Source organism: Ictalurus furcatus, chromosome 11, assembly GCF_023375685.1.
Source record: "Ictalurus furcatus strain D&B chromosome 11, Billie_1.0, whole genome shotgun sequence".
NCBI lineage: Eukaryota > Metazoa > Chordata > Actinopteri > Siluriformes > Ictaluridae > Ictalurus > Ictalurus furcatus.
In genome coordinates, this window is record NC_071265.1 from 22,081,536 (window position 1) to 22,096,481 (window position 14,946).

The 14,946-nt window shown below is 38.8% G+C and overlaps 1 protein-coding gene across 1 annotated transcript; it reads left to right on the plus strand.

The window, feature by feature from the left end:
- The first annotated feature begins 10,237 nt into the window (after positions 1–10,237).
- LOC128614698 (potassium voltage-gated channel subfamily A member 2) lies at positions 10,238–12,762 on the plus strand. The gene has a single exon (XM_053636253.1). It carries the CDS (start codon positions 10,242–10,244, stop codon positions 11,721–11,723), a length of 1,482 nt encoding a protein of 493 aa, XP_053492228.1. The 5' UTR covers positions 10,238–10,241; the 3' UTR covers positions 11,724–12,762.
- Positions 12,763–14,946: the final 2,184 nt, after the last annotated feature.

Genomic DNA, 14,946 nt, shown 5'->3' on the forward strand with positions numbered 1-14,946 from the left:
CACACACACACACACACACACACACACACACACACATATATATATATATATATATATATATATATATATATATATATATATATATACATATTAGACTATTGTCAATACTGAAAACCAGCTGCACCTGTATGGCCTGCACTTAATTCACATTAAAGTGTGGAGATATTTTTTATTTATTTATTATTTTTAAAACTTTTTTCCATTATTATGTCAGGTGTTTCCCAAAGGAAACCGAGCAGGTGTTGAAAGAACTGCTTAGTCACCCAATGTCTGCGCAAATTTCAGCACTTCCTGAATGTAGACGACCGTAATATATATCTCAGCATTGCTATGTTTAGCCTTGCTAAAAAGAACAGCTGAATTTAGAACGATACATGCAGTGGATCATATTATGCTGAGTAATGTAGGTAGGTGCTGCTTCTAATATGCCACAGATGCACAGAGGAGTCCTTTTAGGTGAATGTAAACACCCTGTCCTGTTATTGACACCATTTGAATACCAACAATTCATTTGTAAAATGGTGACAGAATTATCCAGCAATTTTTAAGATCTTGAAACCAAAACACTAATACCACACAAACTTATAACATACACACATACATGTTTGGAAATATGTTCAAGACAATTATCCCTCTGTGTAATACTGACTCTGTGAAGTGCTGAGAAAACACTTAATTCAGGGAATTCAGGGAATTTTACACTAGCAGAAACAGACATTATTAAAGTATAAAACACACATATATAAGGTTTGAACTGGTATTTGTTTTATAGTATTCTGACATTGCTTACTGGCTTTTTCAATAGTGCTTCTCAAAGTGGTGTAATACAAGCCATTATCGCAGTGTATATTTGGCCTTGTCTCAGGAGACACTGTCGGCACGGCAGAGACAGGGGACCTCTAGCTGTGTGTGTGTGTGTGTGTGTGTGTGTGTGTGTGTGTGTGTGCGCGCATGTGATAATGAGGAAGCTCTCTGCAGCTTTTCTGAAGCAGCTGAGCCCCTGCACAGTTCAATTGACATGAACATGCCATGTATTGCATGTATGTTAGTGGGTGGACTCCCCCAGAAGCATGGGGCGTCCTTTTTTTCGATTTTTTCCCCCCTTAATGTTGGGTTCAGCCAGTTACAGATCTAAACCCAAACCCATCCCAGGACAGAATGATATTGCTGCTGCTGCAGAAACGCCACTGACATGTTGAAATGCTATGTCTGTGACTATATAATGTAAGAATACCATACATTATCCATATAATAATATGGATAATAATAAAAGTGTGAAACTAACGATTGGGCCAGAGCAGTGCAGTGGCTGCTTATACTTTTCAGAAATCCAGATGTAGATTTAGAGCCCTAATGAGCAAGCCAGAGGCGACAATGACCAAAAAAATAAACAAAACTTGCTAAGACAAAATGAGGAAGAAACCTTAAGAGAAACCAGACTCAAAAGGGAACACATCCTCTTCTGGGCAATACCTTATTGCGTTATTATAAATCATTACAGTATACAGTTGTATACTAAGTGCACTGAAAGGATGTTCAGTATAAGTGTATTCTGAATAAGATTCCTTGGATGAGCACAGGATAGTCTTTATGATTACAGCAGCAGTTCTTAGGTACACATCTACAGTATCCAGGTTCTAGGGCATAAACTGTTTTTGGGAAGTGCAAATCTTTAGGGCATCCATGTAGGACATCATCAGAAGTTGAGTCGCACATGCAGAAAGCTCCAAGCAGAAGAGCATCTGGATGAACCAGGTTGATCTGTAGCGCAAGAGGAGCTACAGCAGCATGTGTGTGTCAGGATCAGGCTCTGACATCACAACAAGTGAGTGCAAGTAGGGACTCCAGCAGGTCTAGCTTTGACAGCATAACTAAAAGGGAGAGCCAGAAAGTAACACAGGCATGAGGAAATACTGGGACATTAAAGTGACCGCCACTCTACCACCAACAAATCTAAATGAACACTTGTGAGAGGGGTGACAGAACCAAAACCTCCTAGTTTACCATAACTATCTATGTCCATGAATCCCTCTAGAACTGCACCTTTATGTGAGAGAAAAGCTATTTTTAAGAATGCCACACTAAACAATTAGGTTTTCAAGATAGACTTAAAGATTGGCACTGTGTCTTGAGCAGTAACTGGAAGGTTATTCCATACCAGGGCTGGATTTGTAAAAAAATAATAACAATAATAATAAAAATATAAATAAATAAATAAATAAAAACAGCTCTGCCCCTTGCTCTAATTCTCATTCTATGTACTGATAAAAAAAAATGCAACCTGCAATTTAAAGCAGGGAGGACATCAGTCATTTCAATTCAGTTGTGGCATTTAATATGGTATTTCACATTCCATATTCCTTAAAGTGAAGAATCATAAAATGCTGACTCAAGTAATGGATCAGTCAGGAAAGCTGCAGGCATGACACAGCATATAGGGCTCAGTGCCATCATTCCCTTGGCCTGTTAGATGTCATCACAGTACTCTCGCCTCACACTGTCTGCATAAGGGTTCCATGTGCCTGTCACCATAGTAACAAGGGGAGCACCATCCAATGACTGCAATGACTGAATCTGTGCACCGGAGATCTGGTTAAGTTTTAATTTAGATGATATCAGACAGCCACTGACATCAGACAATGAAAATATTTAAATTGATGTGTATGGCATGATTGAAGTGTATAAATTCTTGTTCATTGTTAAGTAGGAAATGGTAAACAACAGGATTTTTTTCTGAATGCATTCATGTCTCAATCAGTTGTCTCTTGTCTCAATCAGTTAAGAAGTCAATCATTCATTCATTCCTCTTTAGCAATTGCTTTAACCTGGTTAGGGTCATGGTGGAATCAGAGTCTTTGCCAGAACACTAGGCAAAAGGTGGAGAACACCCTGGATGGGACATCAGTCCATCGCAGGGCATTATACTCATTCACACATTCATTCACATCTACGGGCAACTTAGTATAGCCAATCCACCTACATGCATGTTTTTGGGAGGTGGAAGGAAACCAGAGAACCTGGTGGAAACCCACACAAACACAGGAAGAACATGTAAATTCTGTACACGCAGTAAACAGGCTCAATATCAAACTGGGGACCCGTTATCTGTGATGTGGTTAAGCTACACACTTTATCTACAGAAGTCACCAAGCATTAATTAGTTGAAGGAGAAAGACTTTGGAATCTTTTACCACATTACTATTTTGATTTTAATCTGCTAAGAGTTATAATGGACTTTTCCATAATAAAAGAAAATAAAAACTGCTGTAGACTACATGTGTAATGAATTCATGAATTCATGAATTCATGTCAAAATCAACACAACCATATACACAAAAAACACCCCAAACTGTATATTGTTTTCATTTGTGTATTGTTGGGGTTTGGGTAGGAGGATGGTGAACAGGGAGTGGAAGGACACTGCATCTGTCCAGTGCTCTTTCTACAGGTTGTGCGAGCGCAAGTGCTGCAGCAGTGGGTGGATAAGTGACCTTGAGTATCTACTTGGTCTTGGCTGTGTGCCACTGTCTGCTCTAGCCTGGCTCTCTTGCAGACCAGACTGAACGCATCCAGAACAAAGTCCCTTAGAGAAATCAATTGTAAATTATTCTAGTATCTCAATAGGAAATAAAACTAAATAAAAACAAGAATTGATATCTAACACACAATGGTACTTTGTTTCTACTGTTGTAGCAAGTAATCAGAATTTGATTAATATTAAATATTTTATGAATAAAACACAAAGTAGCTGGGATGTAATAGTATTGGTGTTTGATGGTGATAGAGAAGGGCTAAGTAAGTTTTAAGGGCACTGTGATCTTCTTGGTCCATTGGTTTATGATGCTGACAAGGTGTATTGATTATATTCCCCACATATACAGAGGTATTAATACAATCAGTGGCACTTTGTTCATTCTTAGATGCTAAATAGTGGGTCATCTGTCAGAATAAAACGTGGAAAAAACATTTTGTGAGTTTAAGTATGTAAGTCATGAATGTGTGTGATGATAGAATGTGTAACAAAGGGTGAGCACTCACATTAAGGAATGTTTTTAATTAGAGTTTCTTTTAGTGGAGCTTTGTAACTCACAGCATTGCCACCTTCAGCTCCAGGGTTTGATCCTGATCCTGTTCTCCCTATGCCTGCATGCCCACCTCCTAAAATCATGCTTGTATGCTATGGTAAATTGATTATGCTAAATTGACTGTAGGTGTACATGAGTGTGTGAACGTGTGCACTGTGCCCTGAGATGGACTAGTGTCCCAACTATGGTGTATTCCCGCCTCATGGCCAGTGTTCCTGAGATCCACTGTGACCATAACCAGGATAAAACAGTTAATAAAGATGAACAATCAACAGCAGACTTTTCTTTGAGCCCACTGGCAAACACTGGAAAGTCATTGTAATAGTTATCTAAATTCAACCTTAAATAGGATGGTTTACTGAACTGTGTCTAGCTGCAAAACATTGGGAACTAGCACGATTGACCATTACAAGCTGATTATTTGTATTATTTGGACAAGAAGTTTGGATGTTAAAAGACTGCAGGCTTTCCAGTATATTAAACAATTCAATAATTTCAGCAGAATAGTAAAATTAACCCAGAAATGTGTAAAATAAAACCCATACAGTTGGGTCATTGTAATAACCCAGCAGAATGGTTAAACTGCATTAACCAGCCAATCAATATTTACTCAGGTTTTTTTTTTTTAACCCAGAATGTTTTAGAGTGTATACTGTTTGGATTGCTTATCAGCTCAGATGGATATCGGTATATTATTTAGAGTGTTGAAGTAGAGTGTTCAAACAAATGGGGAAGATTTTGACCCTAAAAACAGTCCTTAAAAGCAGTTTACAGTCACACTGAACTATCAAATTTAATCTTAACTACATGTACCTCTAAACCTCTATGAAAGGTCTAAATTGTCTGGTGTTTTGGTTGTTTAGTTGTTTAGATGCTAGTCTGTAGATCACAGACAGTGGTGAAAGGATAATTGACTTTGGTGCCAAATGTTAGCTGTAAAGCAAATGAACGAGCTAATCATTTAATTTGGTAATTTGGTAAGAAATGGTAGTATTGGAAGTAGAGTGTTCAAACAAATGGGGAAGTTTGTGAGTGTTAGTTTTAAATGCATTTGAGCGCTCTGTGTCTGGGCCGCCCATAAAAGCAGTTTACAGTCACACTAAACTATCAGATTTAATCTCAACTACATGTACCTCTAAACCCATGGTCACTAACCCTGTTCCTGGAGATCTACCTTCCTGAAGACTTTAGCTTCAACCATGTTCATGACCACCTTAGCATCTAATAATTGCCTTAAGAAGTTCTTGATCAGCTAAAACAGATGTGTTCGAATTTGGTTGGAGATGAAACCTGCAGGAAGGTAGATCTGAAGGAAGAGGAATGGTGATCACTGGTCTAGATTGTCTGGTGTTTTGGTTGTAGCTGTTTATGTGGGATCTGGTATTAAATGTTAGTCTGTAGATCATAGACAGTGCTGAAAAGATATTTCACTTTGGTGACAAATAATTTCATTTATTTCATTAGTCAGGAATTGGTAGAGTGAACTTTCTGACATACTGAAAATAAAAAATGCTTTTGTTGTTTTCAACTTTTTATGGCAAATTCCTCATGTAGGCTGTCACTGAGCGGGAACTCTCCAACTTGGTCTGTGTTTAAACACACACTGACCTGGAAAGCATGGTCGTTCTCCGAGAGTTTCACTTGGTTTAAAACTGTGATTTGGGATGCAAACGTTTACTCTAACCTGGCAACTGTACAGCACTCAGCATCTCGAGCGCGTTCCCTTTAAAGCGGGCCACTCTGCGGAAAAGTGAGGAGTGGTACAGTGCGTCTCGTCCATCCGCGGTGCCGTAGTCTTTTTGGTATGCACAGCATCGCTCCGCTGCAGCTTCCATTTAACGCCTTAACTAACTGACTAATGGCTACTTGAGATAACACCGAGTCGTCATATTGCGGCAAAGACAAATAAACAGATATATAAACCACTGCGTTTTACCTGCAAGGCAAAGGACATACCCAGGTAGGAAGCAGTGCCTGACGCTTAAGCTCGTTAACTGTTTGTTGAGCATTTTTGCTGACTTGTTTGGTTTACACTTGGTAGGCTACTTTGGAATATGTGGCTGTGTTGTGTGGATCTGTAGAAAATTCGTGAGCGCTCAACCTGTTAGACCGCCAGCTCGAGCTTTTCTGCTTGGATAGCACTGTTTGGATGAACGTGCACGCATTTGAACGTCAGAAAAAAAGAAGAGGGAAAAGGCGCACTAATGAGTTTGCTCGGACATCTGTAAACTTAACAGTAGCTTCATCCTTCATATCCTGTAACCTACTGATTCACAGGTTGCGTCATTTATCCATGTCATTTTTGCTGGTGATACGGGCTAGACTAATGTTTCTCCACATCCTCAGAGAGCAGAACTGATGCTCGCGGGAGGAGAATGATGTTTAATGATGCTGCTTTTCCTGTTGCAGGTTTTCTCCTCTCTGTTGTGCACGCGCTCGTGGGACTGCTGCGTGCACGCGTCGTTTCCTTGGATACTATGTGAAGCGTTCGTGCCTTATTTGCCCTTTTCCCGCTCTGCGGTCCTTCGCTTCAAACAACCTGCCGTGAAGGTCGAGGTGCTCCAGGAGGAGGCGAGGACACACCCAAGTACTCTATCTTCTCTCCACCTTTTCTCCTTCAACGCCAGAGAAAGACATTAAGGGCATATAGAGGAATATTTGGCATCTCCATCACCCCGGTGCTCTCTTCACCCCAGGAACTCCTGGACACTTCCTGGCATCTAGAATAAAACCGACAGAGCTTTCGGCGGTGGCAGTTTATTCTTAGAGGTAGAGTAAATCTGGACATGATCTTGATTAATATCGATTGATCTTTTGAAAAATAGCACACAGCTAAACTATCAGTGTTGAAATAACTCTTACAATGTAGACTGAATACGTACACTGCCCTCCACTAATATTGGCACCCCTGGTAAATATGAGCAAAGAAGGCTGTGAAAATTTGTCTTTACTGTTTAACCTTTTTATATATTTTTTTTTTTAAATCACAAAAATACTCTGCTTTCATGGATATCAAACAATTGCAAACAAAACACAGGTTTATAAAAAATATCTTTGTTAAATATAGGTGTGCAACAATCATTGCAATAATTTGTGCTATGTCCTTTTGCCAAGATAACAGCTCTGAGTCTTCTCCTATAATGGGATCTGAGATCATTCCTCCATACAGAATCTCTCCAGATCCTTCAAATTTTGAGGTCCACGCTGGTGGACTCTCCTCTTCAGTTCACCCCACAGGTTTTCTATGGGTTTTAAGTCAGGGTACTGGGATGGCCATGGCAGGACCTTGATTTTGTGGTCAGTAAACCATTTTTGTGTTGATTTTGATGTATGTTTTGGAGCATTGTCCTGCTGGAAGATCCAACCACGGCCCATTTTAAGGTTTCTGGCAAGACAGTCAGGTTTTCATTTAATATCTGCTGATATTTGATAAAGTCCATGGTGCCATCTATCCTAAAAAAATGTCCAGGTCCCCTGGCAGAAAAACAGTCCCAAAACATTAAAGAGCCACCACCATATTTAACTGTGGGCATGAGGTACTTTTCCATATGGCTACCTCTCTGTGTGCACCAAAACTACCTCTGGTGTTTCTTGCCAAAAAGCTCTATTTGGTTTCATCTGACTATAGAACCCGATCCCATTTGAAGTTCCAGTAGTGTCTGGCAAACTGAAGACGCTCGAGTTTGTTTTTGGATGAGAGTAGAGGTTTTTTTCTTGAAACCCTTCCAAACAATTTGTGGTGATATAGGTGAATTCGGATTGTAGATTTGGAGACTTTCTGACCCCAAGACACAAGTAACTTCTGCAATTCTCCAGCAGTAATCCTTGGAGATTTTTTGGCCACTCAATCTATCCTCTTCACAGTGCGTTGAAACAATATAGACACATGTCCAATTCCTGGCTGATTCATAACATTTCCAGTTGACTGGAACTTCTTAATTATTGCCCTGATGGTGGAAATGGGCATTTTCAATGCTTGTGCTATTTTCTTATAGCCTCTTCCCATTTTGTGAAGCTCAACAACCTTCACAGCTATATTCCTTGGTCTTACCCATTGTTATGAATGACTAAGGGAATTTGGCCTATGTGTTACCTCATATTTATACCCCTGTAAAACCGTAAATCATGGTTGAACAATTTCCTGTTCCTAGTCACCCAGGTGTACTAAAAAAATTAAATATCAGTGGGAATGTACTTTAAATATATTTTTTTCATATGCATTTATAGGGGTGCCAATAATTTTTGCACACCTATATTTTTACAAAGTTTTTTTTTTTATAAACGTGTTGTGTTTGCAATTGTTTGATATCCATGAGAGCAGAGTATTTTTGTGATTATTTTTAAACAAAAGATCAAAAGGTTAAGTATTACATGTGCAACTTCACCTCTGCTGGTTTTGCTGTGAATATTGTGATATTGCACAAGGTTTGTCAAGGAAACATGCTATATGACTTCAGAAATGTAGATTTTTCCTTGTTAGCAATATTTACAGTTAGAAAATGAAAGATAGCATGATGTAATTTTGTGCCTGAGGGGAGGGCGAGATGGACCTTTCTGCAGTTTAATTTTTCATGTGGAACACATACCAGAGGACCAGGATCACCATTTGAGGAATTCATGGAGAAAGATGAACAGGCAGAGCTCACCCAGAACCAGACTGTGTTTACTTTTGGGTGGAGGTGAGGATGGGAGGCAGTATGTCTGTCACAGACATTGACTTATTTTGAATGATGGTACTCTGAGAGATAACGTTTATGTTATTGCAGTGCAGTACCATTAAGAATGAACTGTCAAAGTTTGGTTAATAGACCATCTCCCTCACATGATTACGGATTGATGGTATGTTCTTTGCACATACCTAACTCTTTCATGTAGATTTCATGTGGACCTGTAAATTCTATATGTAAAAACTACAGGATGTAAATTTTTTGGAATTCTTGTCCTCTTTTGTAGATAAATGCTATTGCAACATAATGTGGGTTGTGCTGTGTTTTTCCTCCTCTACACATAATAATCTCACTGCTGCAAGTGCATGCATTTAGAGAGAATTCAAGGCTGTGTCCCAAACCGCACAGTGTACTCTAAGTAGTATAATTAAAATATAGTGACACCAATAGTGCCAGGTTTCCAACCCTAGTCCTGGAGTTTCCCCTGCCCTGAATTTCGCACACTTGTACTTTATGTGTACATATTTCCTGCCAATTTTGACCCAACACTGCTGACACAGCTCAGACTGTGAATTTTTATATGAGGATTGCCAGGGTGACTCACAGCAGCTCTAAATCATTACATTATAGAGTAATTGTTTTTAGCAACAAAAAGGCTATGCATTATAGCTGTAGATGATGCACTTTGTAATGTGAAATCATTGACTACTTTTATATGCACATAAATATTCTGATATTAATCAGAATTTGGCAGTATTCTAATTAGTATTGAGTCGTGTAAGGGGCACAATCTGATTGCCTGATTCAGATCAAGACAATATTTACATTCCCCAAATTCAGATTCCCACCTCTGGAATATGCCTGTTTTAATCTGAAAGGAGATATATGTGCATACTCAGTCTGCAAGGAATTGTGGGTGCTAACAGATGCTTAGCTGTAGACTAGGAATTTAGGGATGGCAACTCAGGCATACTTACAACAACCATGTTTACAGAATATTCTGATGCCTGTACCCATACAGTATAAAGATTGTGTTCGGAATATGGCTGCAACCCGAATATAGACCTTAAACGGAATTTGATGTGCATATAAATGTAGTCAATGTCATAACAATTTGGTAAACATGTTGTTCCTTCCAACTAATTTCACAGAAAAAAAATGGAGGGCTTTGTTTTGTATTTAAGGTGTGAATCATGCAGCAAAATCTTTATTTTGGGATTGTTAGAACTCAGGAGAGATTTTTGTGTCTTATCTGATCAGATAAATTTTACTGAGAAAATATCTCATGTTTCTCTCTGATTTCATGTGATTTATATACGTTTGCAATGTACAATATTAATATTCATTTGCGTCTCTGTCTGATGTGTTTCAGTGAATCCTCTGGGAACACTGTGGCATTAAACCCCACTTTGTCAGACTTCACCCTCCATTTTCCTCACGCTGTGGTGTCTGGCTCAGGTGAAAAGCGCAGGCCCCACCCTCCTGCATAATGACAGTGGCAACAGGAGATCCCTCAGATGAGGCAGCAGCACACCCAGGCCACCCTCAGGACTATGATGCTGAGGGAGAACAGGAATGCTGTGAAAGAGTTGTCATCAACATTTCAGGCCTACGATTTGAGACACAACTCAAGACCCTCTCACAATTTCCTGAGACATTGCTTGGTGATCCAAAAAAGCGGATGAGATACTTTGACCCTTTAAGGAATGAGTATTTCTTTGATAGAAACCGGCCAAGCTTTGATGCCATCCTCTACTACTACCAGTCTGGAGGAAGGTTACGGCGCCCTGTAAATGTGACTCTGGATATATTTTCAGAAGAAATTCGGTTTTATGAGCTTGGAGAGGAGGCTATTGAGATGTTCAGGGAGGATGAAGGGTTCATAAAGGAAGAGGAGAGGCCGTTGCCTGATAATGAATTTCAGAAGCAGGTCTGGTTGCTGTTTGAGTATCCAGAAAGTTCAGGACCAGCAAGGATTATAGCAATCATATCTGTCATGGTGATTCTTATTTCTATCGTCAGCTTCTGTCTGGAGACTCTGCCTATATTCCGTAGTGATGAAGAGGACATGCAGAAAGCCCACAAACATAATAGTAACTCCACCACAAGTCATGTGTCCACCTCCTTCACTGACCCTTTCTTCATACTGGAGACACTCTGCATTATTTGGTTCTCTTTTGAGTTCCTGGTTCGGTTCTTCGCCTGTCCCAGTAAAGCCAACTTCTTTGTGAACATAATGAATATGATTGATGTGGTGGCTATTATACCCTACTTCATTACACTAGGAACAGAACTGGCAGAGAAAGCAGAGGACGGCCAGCAAGGGCAGCAGGCCATGTCTTTAGCCATCTTGCGAGTCATCCGACTAGTGAGGGTCTTCAGGATCTTCAAGCTCTCACGTCATTCCAAGGGACTCCAGATTCTGGGGCAAACTCTGAAGGCCAGCATGAGAGAACTTGGGTTACTTATCTTCTTCCTCTTCATTGGAGTCATCCTCTTCTCCAGCGCCGTCTACTTTGCTGAAGCAGATGAACCTGAGTCCCAGTTCTACAGTATCCCAGATGCCTTCTGGTGGGCTGTGGTTTCTATGACGACTGTTGGCTATGGAGATATGGTACCCACTACCATTGGTGGCAAGATTGTTGGGTCTCTTTGTGCCATTGCTGGAGTGCTGACCATTGCCTTGCCAGTGCCTGTTATTGTCTCAAATTTCAACTACTTCTACCACCGTGAAACAGAGGGTGAGGAGCAAGCCCAATATCTGCAGGTTACCACTCCCAAAGCTGATTCCCAGGAAGAGTTGAAACGAAGTCAAAGTGGTTCTACCATCAGCAAATCTGACTATATGGAGATCCAAGAAGGACTGAACAACAGTAATGAGGACTTCCAGGGGGAGGACCTCAAAAAAGGCAATTGCACTTTGGCCAACACAAACTATGTGAATATCAAAAAAATGCTGACTGATGTATAATCAACTGAGATTATGTCATTGGAAAATGTGAGACAAGCATGAGGGAGATGGCAGCCTTAGTTTGCAAAAGTTCTGAGGCTTTAAAGCTATAAAGGATAAAGAGGATCACTATAAGTTAGAACCTTTGCTACTGATATGAAATTTTCTGTTCTGCTCAGAACAGACCAGCCCAGCTCAGAAAAGATCAGCCCAGCCACCTATGTAAGATCGTCTTCATAGTAAAACAATCATCTGAGTGTGCATGCAGTTAGCTTTCATTTCTGTGACTTTCACTAAAAAATCTAACTTCCGTAACAGCAGAAACTGTAGAAACTAGAGGGATGAAGGAACAACCTAACTAAAAGGGTTAACAACTTTATGCCTCCAAAAAACATCCTTGTACCATGTATGTATCATCACAGCATATCAAGCCCTCAAAGTTCAGCTACATCTCTTTGCTTCTCCAAAGAAAATATTATTGTGCTTCTTCTGGGGTAAGGAAAACAAGGCCTCATGAGTAGTGTAATAATAATGATATAAGATTATGAGAACAAAAACGTCCTCCATTGTTGTGCTGCTTATTATAGATGTCTGACAGAAGTAATATTTGAACATGATAAACACAATACACTCAAATTCAATTAGCTCAAAGAATTTAAACAGCTTTTATTAGCATTATCACTATTTTCCTCCACACTGAAAATGTCCAGTAACAGTCTGCTTTTGTTTTAAAAACCATCATCTATCCCAGTAGCCTACATATGTATGGACTATGCTCTCATGAAAGTAAGATTTATTGCAAAGCTTTCAAGACAGACTGAAAGTTTCTGTTCCATATTTTATGTTTATGATAATGCAGTTAATCAAATTTATGCAGCGTGTATGTATATCATCTTTTTAATGATATAATCTATTATACAGACCAGATTATGCTGTTGTTTGCTGACCAAACTTGGGTTAAGGTCGGCTCTAAACTATAGTTAGGAAAACAATAAGACTGTCCTAATCTTGCACCAATTACAGTTGCACAATACGTTTAATAATCAAAACTAATGATCTTATTCAAACACACTCCAAAACTCTGAATATCCTTAGAACACAAGCTGCCTGTACCAATGATGATATTATAGCCAAATTCATGTAGTGTAACAGTGATGTGATTATACAGTGATGTTACAATGGTACCACTGAAAAGAGCAGCTAGTGTTGTGTTGTATTTCAGCTTGCAGCTTGTGATCATTTCATTACTTTTTCTAAAGAGATGGTTGATATTCAATTTACCTGGGAAGTAAACAAGCCATATCTACTTTACACTGTAATAAAGCTTAGCGAATATTTAGCCAACCGATATAATAAATTGGTAGCATTAATATCAATATATTAATTCTTTTATTATCAGTTATCAATAGTAATTACTTTATGCAGTGACTGATTTTAGATTTGCCTATAATTTTTTATATATATAATTTGTAAGGAAAGGCTTGATAGAACTTTTTAGACATACAGTTGGGTCCAACATTCTGAGACCACATTGAAAATCTGGGATTTTATTTATTTGTTTGTGTGTTTGTTTGTTTATGTATTTAAATTGGAAATAAACAGAAGGTTTTAGAATTTTATCTATTTATACTCAGAAAATAAATGTAAAAGTAAATTTAATATTCAAGATTCTGCACTATTTCTAAGTCCCTATTTCAATATAATGTAATGTAATATAATATAATATAATATAATATAATCTCTTCTATTGAAGCATGTGTTCAGATGAAACTCTGATGGATTTGACCTAAAATGGACACAAACAAGAGGAGTCCATGCCATCACGAGTGTAAACAGTCATTAAAGCAAAAAGGGGACATACCAAATGCTAAGAAACTCTGAATTTCATGTAAATATTTTAAAGATTCTATTTTTTACCCATGTTGTTGTCAATAATATAATTTGCAATGAAAAGTGTTGTATTAAATTAGAAAAGTATGCTAAATAGAAGCATTTTCACTAGAGGTCTCAGACTTTTGGGGCCCCACTGTATGTCTAATTTGTGTGTTGTGTGTACTGTATATTCTCTAAAATGATGGTCCTGAGCACCAGTGCTGCTTTCAGGTTTTGTTTTGTTGTTTTTTGAGGAGTTTTTTTGTTTTATTTTGTTTTGGTTTGTCTTGTCTTTGGCTGTCAAAGACATTGGGCACACAGTGAGATTTAGGTAGTGGCAGAGTAGCAGTACATGACTAGAATTCTTTAACGGTACATTGCAGTAGCTGCAACTGCAGCGTTCCATTCCTCATTGCATCAGTTGACCTTCCCATTGCATCTTCACACAACTGATACATATATGCCATGTTTGCTTCTCTCATGACACAGAAAAGACTATAAATCAATATATGACATTAGAGCTTAAGGAATTTCAATGCTATTGAGAGGGCTGCAAAGCCGTATAACTTTCATATCGGTCACACTGAGGTCATACTGCGGTAGCCTGAGATTTTTCCTAAGGCCAGTAGTGCTTTTACTTTCTTGTAAGGAAGGGTCTTACAATGGCAGCTGCCAATGTGGCCAGATTTTAATCCTTTTTGGTTGTTTGAACTTCCAAAGGGACACTGAAGACTGCTTAACCAATGCATTGAGCTTCAATGCATTTTTGTGGGTTCATCTTCTGTTTTTTGCCAGGAAATAATGGAGGTGAAATGTTTTAGTGTAGCAATCATCTTATGCACATGGTGCATCTTTTTTCTTTTTTTACTTTCTGAAGAACAGGCTGTATGTATTGAGGCAGAACTCCTCACAGCTGTTAGCTGTCAGCCATGTTTTTAGCTGAGACTAGAAGTGCATTCCTGTGAAGTTCATATTATGGTCATTTGCATTCAAGACCTTAGGCAGAGGTTTGAAAAAAAAATTTAAAGAAAAGAAACCTGGTGTATGCACAGTGCACATAGCCAGTGCCTATAGGATTTACATATAATAACTTTAATGCAAGTGGACAGGGAGTTTTATTCTATGCATGGGAAGGTACACAGAAAGAATGTATCATCCCATTTCCTGCACACTTGAACACTGGATGTTTTATTTCTTTTATTTCATTTTCACCTGGAAGCATCATATGTTGGTCCTCAAAATGAAAAATGTATCTCTGTGAACATTTTCCTCATTGCATATTTAGTACTTTTAAAAGGCAGATTTTTGCAAACCACTGCCATCATATTGATTGCAGGTTTTGTGTTTGTTTTGGGTTGTTGTTGTTTTTTTT